Source organism: Dendrobates tinctorius, unplaced genomic scaffold (assembly GCF_039654945.1).
Source record: "Dendrobates tinctorius isolate UK_male_01 unplaced genomic scaffold, ASM3965494v1 ptg000548l, whole genome shotgun sequence".
NCBI lineage: Eukaryota > Metazoa > Chordata > Amphibia > Anura > Dendrobatidae > Dendrobates > Dendrobates tinctorius.
The window spans coordinates 792,110-806,770 of NW_027362206.1; the positions used below are offsets into that span (position 1 = coordinate 792,110).

The 14,661-nt window shown below is 47.6% G+C and overlaps 1 protein-coding gene across 2 annotated transcripts in view; it reads right to left on the minus strand.

The window, feature by feature from the left end:
* The window catches only part of LOC141078375 (T-cell differentiation antigen CD6-like), a 199,385-nt gene extending 195,538 nt beyond the window's left edge, over positions 1-3,847 (minus strand). The window contains exons 1-2 of one of the 2 annotated variants that reach the window (XM_073565123.1): positions 3,720-3,847; positions 413-709 (exon numbers count right to left, since the gene is read on the minus strand). In XM_073565123.1, the coding sequence (XP_073421224.1) occupies positions 413-709; positions 3,720-3,792 (370 nt within the window). In that variant the 5' untranslated portion in view covers positions 3,793-3,847. Of the gene's footprint in view, positions 1-412; positions 713-3,719 lie in introns of both variants that reach the window. The other variant, XM_073565122.1, reaches the window with a different exon arrangement.
* Between the last annotated feature and the right edge of the window lie 10,814 nt (positions 3,848-14,661).

Genomic DNA, 14,661 nt, shown 5'->3' on the forward strand with positions numbered 1-14,661 from the left:
TGCTTCAGAAAGATTACAAATGTGCCCAAATGGAATGGACGCTCCAGGAAGCCATTCAATGGGACAGTCGCAAGAACGATGAGGAGGCAGTTGATCGGCTTTCTTCTTTATCCGCTCTTCGGATTTATTGCACTAGACTGAACTTTGAAGCAAATTACAGTCGCCCTGACTCCTACAATAAGTCACACTGAGCCTCAGCAGAGCAGCTGCAGTCCTGACAGTATGGGATCCTATGTGAGATGATGAGGAGACGAGCAGCGTCCTGCTTCCCCCTCACTGCAGATTATGGCTCTAAGGATCCTGTGCTATTAATGGGGTTATTTCTGGTTCCTCTTTTGTTTGAAATCCTATAGAAAAGACTGAATGCATTTAATCCCCACTCTTAGAAGATGAGATATGTTCAGGTTCTTACCTGCGCAGTTTAGGAAGGCAGCATTACTACATTCATCGTCTGCTACATGCGAGAAGCTGCAGTTCCTCCAGTTCTCCATTAGTCCACAGGTAAAATTTAGGAATGGAGATGAGGCATTCACTTCTTGCTCAGTCACCTGTAGGACTGGTTTTCCACATTTTTGCTTTCTACAAATGTGGGCAGATAAGTCGATGTTTAGAGCAGTGTCACACAAGGAATGCCACATCTTTTCAATCCACACTTGGACCACTCCCTGGCATCTACTGCTTAATCCAGCCAAACGGAACAACGGAGGATCTGCTGGAGCAAGTAAAGTATCAATAAAGTGATCCCAAACAGCGACACTTCCGGAGGATCTGGAAAGAATCACTAAGAAACTAACCTACATGCCCATTGCATTCGATGCCATGATTTCTAACCTTGTGACCTACATAAATGGATTACACACTTTCATTGACTAAGATGGTAATGGACAATTCCAATTGCAGGGTATGAAAAGACATACAGTGGGGAAAAAAGTATTTAGTCAGCCAGCAATTGTGCAAGTTCTCCCACTTATAAAGATGAGAGCGGCCTGTAATTGACATCATAGGTAGACCACAACTATGGGAGACAAACTGAGAAAGCAAATCCAGAAAATCACCTTGTCTGATTGGGCAAGATTTATTTTGCAAATTATGGTGGAAAATAAGTATTTGGTCATTAACAATCGTTCATCTCAATATTTTGTTACAGAAAACGTGTGACCTCTGTCATTGCCAGCAAAGGATCTATAACAAAGTATTGAGATGAACTTTTGTTAATGACCAAATACTTATTTTCCACTATAATTTGCAAAATAAATCTTACCAAATTAGACAAGGTGATTTTCTGGATTTGTTTTCTCATTTTGACTCTCATAGTTGTGGTCTACCTATGATGTCAATTACAGGCCTCTTATCTTTATAAGTGGGAGAACTTGCACAATTGCTGGCTGACTAAATACTTTTTTCCCCCTCTATAGGAAAATCCAAGAAATAACAGAGCAGACACTCTACAAGTTCTCAAATAATGCAATGAAATGCAATATGGACCCCAGAGCACTAGCACAGATTGGAACATATCTCAAATTCTCTGTCCTCTCCACACATCTGTGTGTCCTCAAAACCAATTTTTCTCTGAAGTCTTCTCCCATACAGATTTATCTTTCTCCTTCAGGCTTTATCTTTTGCCCTCCTACAGACCACTTTGTCCTCCTACCGACCTCTCTGTCGTCCTACACACCACTCTGCCCTCCTACAGACCACTCTGCCCTCGTACAGACCACTCTGTCCTCCCACAGACCACTCTGTCCTCCCACAGACCACTCTGCCCTCCTACAGACCACTCTGCAGTCCTACAGACCACTCTGTTGTCCTACAGGCCACTCTGCCCTCCTACAGACCACTCTGCCCTCCCACAGACTGCTCTGTCCTCCCACAGACCACTCTGTCCTCCCACAGACCACTCTGTCTTCCCACAGACCACTCTGCCCTCCTACAGACCACTCTGCCCTCCTACAGACCACTCTGTCGTCCTACACACCACTCTGCCCTCCTACAGACCACTCTGCCCTCGTACAGACCACTCTGTCCTCCCACAGACCACTCTGTCCTCCCACAGACCACTCTGCCCTCCTACAGACCACTCTGCAGTCCTACAGACCACTCTGTCATCCTACAGACCACTCTGCAGTCCTACAGACCACTCTGTCGTCCTACAGACCACTCTGCCCTCCTACAGACCACTCTTCCCTCCCACAGACTGCTCTGTCCTCCCACAGACCACTCTGTCTTCCCACAGACCACTCTGCCCTCCTACAGACCACTCTGTCATCCTACAGACCACTCTGCCCTCCTACAGACCACTCTGCCCTCCTACAGACCACTCTGCCCACCTACAGACCTCTCTATCTTCCCCCAGACCACTCTGTCCTCCCACAGACCACTCTGTCCTCCCACAGACCACTCTGTCTTCCCAAAGACCACTCTGCCCTCCTACAGACCACTCTGCCCTCCTACAGACCACTCTGTCGTCCTACAGACCACTCTGACCTCCTACAGACGACTCTGTCCTCCTACAGACCACTCTGTCCTCCCACAGACCACTCTGTCCTCCCACAGACCACTCTGCCCTCCTACAGACCACTCTGCCCTTCTACAGACCACTCTGTCCTCCTACAGACCACTCTGCCCTTCTAGAAACCCCTCTGTCCTGCTACAGACCACTCTGCCCTCCTAGAAACCCCTCTGCCCTCATACAGACCACTCTGCTCTCATACAGACCCCTCTGCCCCCATACAAACCCCTCTGCCCTCATACAGACCACTCTGTCTTCCTACAAACCACTCTGTCCTCCTACATACCACTCTGCCCTCCTACAGACCCATCTACCCTCCTACAGACCCCTCTGCCCTCTTACAGACCACTCTGTCCTCCTACAGACCCCTCTACCCTCCTACAGACCCCTCTGCCCTCCTACTGATCACTCTCCCCTCCTACAGACCACTCTGTCCTTCTACTGACCACTCTGCCCTAGACCACTCTGCCCTCCTACAGACCACTCTGTCCTCCTACAGACCACTCTGCCCTCCTAGAAACCACTCTGTCCTCCTACAGACCCATCTAGCCTTCCACAGATCCCTCTGCCCTCCTACAGACCCCTCTGCCCTCCTACAGACCCCTCTGTCCTCCTAAAGATCCCTCTGTCCTCCTACAGACCACCCTGTCCTCCGACAGACCACTCTGTCCTCCTACAAACCCCTCTGCCCTCCTACAGACCACTCTGCCCTCCTACAGACCACTCTGCCCTCCTTCAGATCACTCTGTCCTCCTGCAAACCACTCTGTCCTCCTACAAACCACTCTGTCATCCTACAAACCACTTTGTCTCCCTACAGACTCCTCTGCCCTCCTACAGACCCATCTACCCTCCTAGAAACCCCTCTGTAATCCTACAGACTTCTATAGCAGGGCATAAGGTTCTCTAGGAGGACAGAGATCATTGTGCCCTCCTACAAACTTCTCCACCCTCCTACAGATCCTTCCACTTTCCTACAGACCCTTCTGCCGACCTCTTTGTCCTCATGTCTATAAATCAAACTAAATAAACCCCTCAGAAAGCCACAATGAATACCAATGTATGCATGGCTCAATTTTTTGTTACATATCATTATCATATTTATTTGGCTGTGGCATATTCTGTGTACCGCACTACAGCCTGGGAAAAGTACATAACATTTCTAGTTGGACTCCTCATTTGTAGCTTTCTTTAATGTGAATATTACTTACCTATATCTTCAGGAACTGCTGAGGACAAGCAAAGCATATAAATGCATAATGTGCGCAAGGTCTTAGCCTTCATTCTTCTGCTGATCGCTCCTTCTCGCTGCGTCTTAAGTGGTTACTGTGCAGGAAACACTTGCACCTGACAAATGCCAATAAATGTAACAGGAGGATGATGACTTTGTGGTATATTTCATAAAGGAAGTGCACCATTTGTCTCAGTACGCAAAGATGTAGGTGGAGAGAAGTTTTTTTGTATGATCTACACTCCATAATCTGAGGTGATTGCTTCAAAGTCATAGTGACCTTGATCTGTAGATTAGTACCGGCACAAAATGAAGCACACATGTAGCACAATGGCTAAGCCATCGGCAGCCCACATGGGGTTTCTGTGATGAAGCCCCTCTATCCCAACAGTCTAATCATTCTACTAGTTGACCCAGAGAAGAAAGCACTGCCATGAGTCCTGCGTCTGCCAGAAGTAAATATGATCCGGGCTAGCTCACAATTATGACTAAGAACAAATCCATTTAGCCCCTTAAGCCCCAAGGGTGGTTTGCACGTTCATGACCGGGCCATTTTTTACAATTCTGACCACTGTCCCTTTATGAGGTAATAACTCTGAAACGCTTCCATGGATCCCGGTGATTCTGACATTGTTTTCTCATGACATATTGTACTTCATGTTAGTGGTAAAATTTCATTCATATAACTTGTGTTTGTGAAAAAAACGGAAATTTGGCGAAAATTTTGAAAATTTCGCAATTTTCCAACTTTGAATTTTTATGCCCTTAAATCACAGAGATACAGCACACAAAAAACTTGATAAGTAACATTTCCCACATGTTTACTTTACATCAGCACAATTTTGGAACCAAAATTTTTTTTTGCTAGGAAGTTATAAGGGTTAAAAATTGACCAGCGATTTCTCATTTTTTCACCATTTTATTTTTAGGACCACATCACATTTGAAGCCACTTTGAGGGGTCTATATGATAGAAAATACCCAAAAGTGACACCATTCTAAAAACTGCACCCCTCAAGGCACTCAAAACCATATTCAAGAAGATTATTAACCCTTTAGGTGCGTCACAGGAATTTTTTGAATATTTAAAAAAAAATGAACATTTAACTTTTTTTCACAAAAAAAATACTTCAGGTTCAATTTTTTTATTTTACCAAGGGTAACAGGAGAAATTGGACTGCAAAATTTATTGTGCAATTTGTCCTGAGTACGCCGATACCTGATATGTGGGGGGGAACCACTGTTTCGGCGCATGGCAGAGCTCAGAATGGAAGGAGCGCCGTTTGACTTTTTCAATGCAAAATTGGCTGGAATTCTGATCGGACACCATGTCACGTTTGGAGAGCCCCTGATCTACCTAAACAGTGGAAACCCCCACAAATGACCCCATTTTGGAAACTAGACCCCCCCAAGGAACTTATCTAGATATGTGGTGAGAACTTTGAACCCACAAGGGCTTCACAGAAGCTTATAACGTACAGCGGTACAATTAAAAAATCATATTTTTTCCACAAAAATGATCTTTTCACCCCCAATTTTTATTTTCCCAAAGGTAACAGGACCTAAAAGTTATTGTGCAATTTGTCCTGAGTACGCTGATACCCCACATGTGGGGGTAAACCACTATTTGGGCGCATGGCAGAGCTCGGAAGGGAAGCAGCGCCATTTGACGTTTTTGGCTGGAATTGAGATCGGACACCATGACGCGACTGGAAAACCACTGATGTACCAAAACAGTGGAAACCCCCCACAAGTGACCCCATTTTGGAAACTAGACCCCCCAAGGAACTTATCTAGATGTGTGCTGAGAGTTTTAAACCCCCAAGGGCTTCACAGACTTTTATAACATACAGCTATACAATTAAAAAATCATATTTTTTCCACAAAAATGATCTTTTCACCCTCAATTCTTATTTTTCCAAGGGTAACAGGACCCTAAAAGTTATTGTGCAATCTGTCCTGAGTACGCTGATACCCCATATGTGGGGGTAGACCACTATTTGGGCGCATGGCAGAGCTCGGAAGGGAAGCAGTGCCATTTGACGTTTTTGGCTGGAATTGAGATCGGACAGACACCATGTCACGTTTGGAGAGCCCCTGATGTACCAAAACAGTGGAAACCCCCCACAAATGACACCATTTTGGAAACTAGACCCCCCAAGGAACTTATCTGGATGTGTGGTGAGCACTTTGAACCCCCCAGTGCTTCACAGAAGTTTATAACGACCGGGCGTGAAAATAAAAAAATCGTATTTTTTCCACAAACATGATCTTTTAGTCCCCATTTTTTTTATTTTCCCAAGGGTAACAGGAGAAATTGGACCCCAAAAGTTGCTGTCCAATTTGTCCCGAGTACGCTGATACCCCATATGTGGGAGAAAACTACTGTATGGGCACACGTCGGGTCTCGGAAGGGAAGTAGTGACGTTTTGGAATGCAGACTTTGATGGATTGGTCTGCGGGTGTCATGTGCGTTTGGAGAGCCCCTGATGTACCTAAACTATTGAAACTCCCCACAAGTGACCCCATTTTGGAAACTAGACCCCCCACGGAACTTATCTAGATGTGTGGTGAGCACTTTAAACCCCCAAGTGCTTCACAGAAGTACTACATTTAGGGCAACTCGTTTGCCTGTCAGGTTTTTGTGGAGTTGGCTGTATATTAAATCCGCATATTATTTTGTGCATTATCCTGAATTGGCTGTCCTTCCACTGCTCATTGATGATATGTTTCCTTACCAGTTCCCAACCTTGCAGTATTTTATGATCCAGATCTCCATCTTGTATGTGTTTTTCCCATTTGTGAAAAACTCTGTCTGTTCCTGATGGACGCAGTGTGTCCTTCAGTTCCCCATATATTGAGGAGATTGATACATCCCCGATGTCCCTGGCAACCATGTCGCCCCATACCTCAGAGTCGATCTCCCTCCTCACGTCCTGTAGATTATCTAATACATAGTGCTTTAATTGACTATAGAGCATCAGATGGAATCGTGGCTATTTATACTTCTCTATCACCTCTGGTCCCGTCAACCAACGACAGTCCTGAACGTGTATTAAGTCATCTAACGTCTGTATACCTTTTTGTATCCATGCCGCATATAATTTATTTTCTCTACCTAATTTAAAAGCTGGGAACGCCCAGGGATTAAGATGTTTTGATACCTTCCATGACATTTTCAGTTTTTTCCTTACTGCCTTCCATGTGGCAATAGTGTCCTTACAGATTACCGAGTGTTTAATATCTGGCGGAATATGTGACAATGGTGTGTAAAGCAGTGCTGTCAGGTCCCATGGGCTACAAAATTCCGATTCTAGCGTATAATCGGTATATCGCCCCGTCTTTTTAACCCAATCAATTACATTTCTCATTAAGCATGAGAGATTATAGCCTCTAATGTTTGGAAATCCTACACCCCCCTCCCTCTTTTGAACGCATTAAAGTTCTCAAAGCAAGTCTCGCCCTTCTCCCTCTCCATATGAACTTAGAAAAGGCCTTATTCAGTCTTAGAACATCCACGTGCCGAATCAGCATTGGAATAGTCTGCAATGGGTACAGAAGTCTTGCAAAACTTGTCATTTTGATTAGGTGGCATCGTCCTAGTAGTGAGAAGGGTAAACTCCCCCATCTTTCTAGTTCTTTCTCTATTTTATCGATAATTGGTTTATAATTTAGATCATATATCTGTTTCGGCGATTTTCCCAAATTTATTCCCAAGTATTTTATAGATGTTGTCGCTTTCGGGATACCCATTATGTTATTTCCCTGGTTTCGTTTCTCAGCATTTCTCAGAAACAAAATCTCACATTTACTCTTATTTAACCGGAAGCCCGAGAATTCTCCAAATTTTTCAATCTCTGATAGTAATTTAGGGAGATTTTCTTCTGGATTTATCATAAATAAAATTATGTCATCTGCAAATAGTGCAGTTTTAACCATCTGTCCCCCCACCGCCACACCCTTGTATACATCATGATCATTTAGATACCTTGACAAAGGCTCTATTGCCAGGTTAAACAATAGAGGGGACAGAGGGCACCCCTGCCTCGTTCGTTTTTTCAGCTCAAAGGTTTCTGACAGAAATCCCGGCGTATATATCCTTGCTCTTGGGTTATGATACACAGCTGCCAAAAAATGCCTAAATGGGCCCACCAAATTTATTCTAATACTTGACCCAGCCATGGCCACCTCACGTTATCAAACACTTTTTCTGCGTCTAGTGTAAACATGGCTGGGTCTTCCCCCCTTTCCAGGCGTTTATTTCTAGTCCTGTCTAGTAACAACATAGCTTTCCTGATATTGGTAATGGCTGACCTACCCTTTACAAAGCCTGTTTGAAGTTTCGAGATTAACCTTGGTAGTATTTTAGCCAGTCTATCGGCCATTATTTTTTATAGAAGTTTGACGTCTTAGTTTATCTATAATAATAAATGCCCTAAGTAGCTTCCGGTTGTAACAACTTCCGACAAGTTGTAACCGGTGACGTCACCGCACACCTCTTTCCATGTTAACCCTCAACACACCACTCCTCCTCAACACACACACTCCTCGCACCATTCACCATCTCCACTCACTCCACATACGACCCTTTCTCTCACTCCGTCTCTCATACTCACGCCGTCATCGCCGCTGATCCACGATCCCCGACATCTTCTTCCGCCGGCGCCATCCTGGATCCAGATATCGTCCACGCCAGCGACATGTTCTTGCGGCGACGCCATTTTGGATCGGCGAAATCCCGCGATAGTCAAGATGGCGTCGCCGCAAGAACATGTCGCCGGCGAGGACGACGTCGGGATCCAAAATGGCATCGGCGAAAACTCGCGAGATTTCGCCGATGCCATTTTGGATCCCAACGTCGTCCACGCCGGCGACATGTTCTTCCGGCGACGCCATCTTGAGTATCGCAGGATTTCACGATACTCAAGATGGCGTCGCCGCAAGAACATGTCGCTGGCGTGGACAAAGTCTGGATCCAGGATGGTGCCGGCGGAAGAAGATGTCGGGGATCGTGGAGCAGCGGCGATGACGGCGTGAGTATGAGAGACGGAGTGAGAGAAAGGGTCGTATGTGGAGTGAAAGAGTGAGTGGAGATGGTGAAAGGTGAGAGGAGTGTGTGTGTTGAGGGTTAACATGGCAAGAGGTGTGATGCTATCGCATCCTCCTGATGCGATAGCATCGGGCCATAATCTAGTTAATGATATTGGCCTATATCCCGAGGGGTCTTCTAAGTCTTTCCCTCCCTTTGGGAGAAGTTTTATGTAAGCCGTATTCATAACTTCTGACATGGCTTCCCCTTGCAGAATACGGTTAAACAAATCTTTAAGTATGGGAGTTATTTGTCCATTTAATGCTTTATAGAAGGAACCATTAAACCCATCGGGTCCAGTAGCTTTATTGGACCCCAACCCCTTTATTGCCATACTTATTCCTTCCTCTGTGATGTAACCATTTAAGTCTTGTAACTCCTCGTCCGTAAGTTTCAGGATATTAATTTTGTCAAGCCATGTGTCTCCTGTTGCGTCTTGTCTTCCTTCCTCTCTATACAGGTCAGTATAAAATTTCCCTAGCTCCCAATTTATGTCTTTGGGATCTGTCAGTCGTCGTCCTCCCCTATTTCTGTTTGCCATTATAGATGTATGTGCATATGTGGCGCCCCCAGGAGTATGGTTGCCACAGTGGCTTTGCCTTCCTCCAGGGGAGGGTAATGCCAGGCTTGCAGGCAATGATGGGTCTCTCTCGCAGTCAATCCATACATGCAACACAGTTCCACTCCAGGCCAGCAGGGGGAACTCTGAACCAGGATTAAGGGGAGGGGTGCTCTCTGAGGGCCAAGAGGAAGGAGTGGTCAGTGAGTCTGTGGAGGGTGAAGTGTGCAGACGTGTAGAGAGAAGCTGGAGATTGAGCTGCAGAAGGCGAGCTCCCTCAGCTTTAGAGCGCAAGGACTGGAGCCTGGTCTCCACGGCTGTACGGATACTAACGGTCCTGCAACAGATACCAGAGGAGTTGGAGGCTGTAAATACCCTACTCCCATCTAAGACTTGAGGCACAACAGCAGCTTGGATAGAGAGCCAGGACTCAAGAGAAAGGAGTCCCCGAGAGAGGCTACAGCTGTCTGCCATGCAAGTAAGGTTCTTGGGAACATCTGACAGGAGGAACTTCAGAGTAACTCAGTGCTTGGAGTACTTCATTCAAATAGGCGTTAGGAAGGAGACTGCACAGCCCGTCTGCTGAGAGAGAATCCCTGAGTTGCTTCCAGGCTATCCTGCTCCGTTACCATCTGTAATCAGGACCCTGGACTGCAGTTATCAAGTAAAGGTACAGAAATTGCACCCCGCTGTGTCTTGTCTGCTTCCTACCTTTCCGGCACTGCTACATACCCGTGCCAACCACATCTACACTGCCCTGGGACTATAGCTTCACCTGTGGGGAGCTATTACATCTTTGCTGCACCATACCATCAGTCCCAGTGGATCTGCCTGCAGCGTCGGCTTAACATCTCCCTTGCCGAACACCACAGGTGGCGTCACGAACTATTTCATTCCATTAACTACATTCCCCCATTACTTGGGCGCCCAGGGCCAAGGATCGGGTCACCACTGCTGTGACACATTCCCCTGACACCGGCCCGGTACCGAGTACCCCACAGCCCTGGGAGGGCGACCCAAATTGGCGTCACGAACAGGATTACGGAGCCCGGTATCCCCGGGTCCTGTGTGCCATAGACTGTGTTTGTGCAAAAAGACTGTATGTGAAATTGGCACCAATAGCCGCCATTACCGCACTGCTTGGTGCGCACGGGAAGAAAGAGGCGGGCCTTGGTGGGCGGAGCCTACCGCACAGCACGAAGAAGGGAATTGCCGCGTGGGAAGAGAGGACAGCGCGCGAGAAGAGGAGGAGCTGAGGCCTACAGCCCAGAGCGTCGGGCCTGTGAAGCGGCCGCCGGTGAGCTCACACAACCCCCGGCCCTGGCTAACGTAAACTGGGGGGGAAGAAGATGTCCGCGCCAAACGGCAATGCAACGGCAGGTGCCATTGTCAACCCCGCGGTACCGCCAGGAGGAGCACCCGCCGCAGTGGTCCCCATAATGCCGCTGTCTATGCCCTACATCCTGGGAGCGGCCTGGCTACCGCAGTACTCGGGTGAGTCACATACCCAGAGTTAAATTAAAGAGAGACTGTGCAGTTTATTTAAAGTTTACCCTCTGACTGAGAGCCAGAAAATGAATATCCTGATTGGACAGCTAACGGGTGCAGCACAGAGAGAGGTGAAAGGCTGGAAGGACACTGATAAAGAGACGGTTGCAAAGATCCTGGCCAAGCTGAGGAGCACCTTTGACACCCGTACTGCAGCTGAAATCAAGATGAGGTTCTTTGGCTGCAAACAGAAGGCGCAGGATAGTATCAGGGATTATGCTCTCAACCTGCAGGAAGCGCTGCGAGCAGTTAAGCAAGTTGTTCCTGACAGTGTGAAGGAGAAAGATAAACTGTTAAAGGAGCAGTTCATTGAAGGACTCCTATCCAGTACCCATAGAGGACAGATGCGTATCATAACCCTGCAAAACCCTGATCTGGACTTTGCTGATTTTAAGGACAGGGCGGGTACTGCAGGAGTCCACTGACAGCCGTCCAGCGCCCGCTAGGCGCCCAGCGATCACCTACCATCATGAAGCAACATCTTTTCCTTCCATCCCTGTGGAGGCTGATGCACAGACTCTGGATAAAGATCAAACTGAAGAGCTGTATCTTCAGGTCCAGGAGTTGACCAAAGGAATGGCTGCACTTACTAAAACCGTGCAGTCCCTACAAGTGTCCTCCAAAGAAAAGATCCAGCTTGCTTCCAGTCCAGAGGATGTCCCGTTGCTCCGGAGGAAGAGAGCCCCACCACTTCGAGGGAGGAACAACGATTGCTATGACCAGGACGGACGTCCCATCTGTCTTCGCTGCTACAGGGCCGGTCATCTTGCCAGGTATTGTCCTTTAAACGAGCAACCCCTGGGGCAGAGGGCCAACTCCCAGGAGTAGGATCCCCAGGCCCAAATAACTGGAGAGCCAAGTGTGTAGGAGGGAGACCGATCCTTCCTGTGGTGATTGACGGTATCCCCATGAATGCTTTGCTGGACACTGGCTCCCAGGTGACCACTATGCCCTATATCCTTTACAAGAGGTATTGGGCTGATTCAGAACTTACCCGTGGCCCAACTGATGAACTGACAGTAGTTGCTAGTAATGGTCAGTCTTTACCCCAGATAGGATGTAAAGAAATTACTGTCTAAGTGGGGCGGGTAGAGCTAAAGTCTCAGGGTCTAATAGTTGTTGATATTGATCGACGTGAATGCAATCCCATGATGACTCTTGGTACAAATGTAATTGAAAACTGTCTGTCCGAGGTTATTGTCTTGTTGCAACAGGTGGCTGAGACTGCTGGTTCCGGAGAACAACGAGTCCTGCAGAAGGAGATCCGAGCCCTGATGCAAAGGCAACAGGTAGAACTCTCTGGCGGAGAAATTGGCAGCGTCAGAGTGAGTGATGCTTTTCCCATTGTAATACCCCCCAAATGTGAAATGTTGGTTTGGTGTCGGGCAGCTATAGGTCTTAGAGGGAGAGATTACCAGGCGTTGGTAGAACCACTATACTCCGGGAGCAGGCCCACTGTCCTGACAGCCAGAGGGGTGGTTGACGTACAAAAGGGGAGAGTACCTGTACGCCTTTTGAATTGTGGGGAGGAGGAGGCCACAATACCTCGGTACGCCACAGTTGCTAAGCTTCTCACCGTTAATAACAACTCTTTGCAGGCAGCAGAGCCCTTGGTCTCATCCGATCAGGTGGAGGACAATGGCTCTGTGAAGCAGCCAGATGAGTGGTGTCAGCAACTGCAGGTGGGAACTGACTCTACACCTTCATACCAGAAAAATGGGGTTTACAGAGTGACACAAGAGTATGAACGGGTATTCAGCAAACACAAACTAGATTTTGGGCAGGCAAATGGGGTTTAACATCATATCCCCACAGGAGACCATCCACCCATAAAAGAGAGGTACAGACCTATACCCCCAACACAATACCAGTGTGCTAAGAGTATGTTGAGGAAGATGAAGGAGGCAGGGGTCATCAGAGACAGTTGTCGCCCCTGGACAGCTCCAATAGTGTTTGTAAAGAAAAAGGATGGTACCATGAGAATGTGTGTTGATTACAGGAAAATTAACAGCATTACTGTACACATAAAGATGCCTACCCATTACCTAGAATTGAGGAATCATTGGCTGCACTTAAAACTGCTAATTACTTTTCCACCTTAGATCTCACTAGTGGGTATTGGCAGGTTCCCGTGGCAGAGGCAGACAAGGAGAAAACAGCATTTACCACTCCAATGGGTCTCTGTGAGTTCAATTATATGTCATTTGGGCTCTGCACTGCTCCAGGAACATTTCAACGGCTGATGGAGTGCTGCCTGGAACACATGAACTTTGAGACGGTCCTGTTGTACCTGGATGATGTCATTGCTTTCTCCAAAACCTATGAAGATCATCTGGAGCACCTGGCTGAAGTGTTCGAAGTTTTGTCCAATTTTGGCCTGAAGGTGATGCCCTCCAAGTGCCACCTCCTGAAGCCCAAGGTGCAGTACATCGGTCATGTGGTCAGTGTAGAAGGTGTGGCACCAGATCCTGATAAGGTGACAGTCATCCGGGACTGGCCGAAGCCCAGCAACCTTCATGAAGTATGCCAATTCCTTGGACTGGTAGGCTACTACCGAAGATTTATCAAAGGCTTTACCAAAATAGCCACCCCTATGCAAAACCTTCTGGTGGGGCAGTCTAAGAAGACCAAACAGAAAAATTCCACCTTTGAATGGACTGAAGAGTTGGAAAGGTCCTTTACCAGATTGAAGATGGCTCTCACAGGTGACGAGGTCCTGGCTTACCCAGATTATGACAAACCCTTTGTGCTGTACACAGATGCTAGCAACGTCGGACTAGGAGCAGTACTGTCACAGGTACAGAATGGTGGGAAAGAAAGAGTGATCTCCTACGCCAGCAGGAAGCTGCGCCCCACTGAAAGGAACCCTGATAACTACAGTTCTTTCAAGCTGGAGTTCCTGCCATAGTCTGGGCTGTCACCGAAAGGTTCAAACATTACCTAGCCTCCACCAAGTTCACTATCTTCACGGACAACAATCCGTTGACGCATTTGGACACTGCAAAACTAGGTGCACTGGAACAGCGATGGATGGCTCGACTATTGAACTATGAGTTTACCATCAAGTACCGGGCAGGGCACAAGAATGCCAATGCTGATGCGCTGTCCAGAATGCCTAACCTACCAGATGCAGGAGAAGACCTTGAGGCTCTTGAGGAAATAGAATTGCCTCCCTTCCACCGGCCACTTGCGGCCCAACGTGCTCAAGGAGTGAGAGACAGACGGTCTGGCTTGAAGGAGGTCACCCTGAATCCATTGCCCCATCATAATTGGGCAGAAACGCAAGATAGTGACCCTGCAGTCCGCCTGGTGAAGGAGCTGCTGACACGAGCTGACTCACGTCCAGAGTCGGATGCTCCTGAAGAAACTCAGCAGTTGTGGAAGGAGGCAGGCTGTTCATTTATGAAGGGAAGCTGTGTCGGAGGAGTATCAATGCCCGCACTCATGAGCTGGTTTGGCAGGTGATAGTCCCAAAGAGAGAGGCATCAATGGTCCTGGAAGCATACCACAATGGAGCTGGACACTTCGGATGGAAGAAGTTGGAAGTATTGCTCCGAGAGAGGTTCTACTGGGCTGGTATGAGGAAAGCCATTGAGAGGTGGTGCCGGGAGTGTGGACAATGTAACCTGCGCAGAAAGGATCAAGACAGCCAGAGAGCTCCGCTACAGCCAATCATCACCAAACAGCCACTTGAGTTGGTAGCCCTGGACCATGTGAAGCTGGTTCC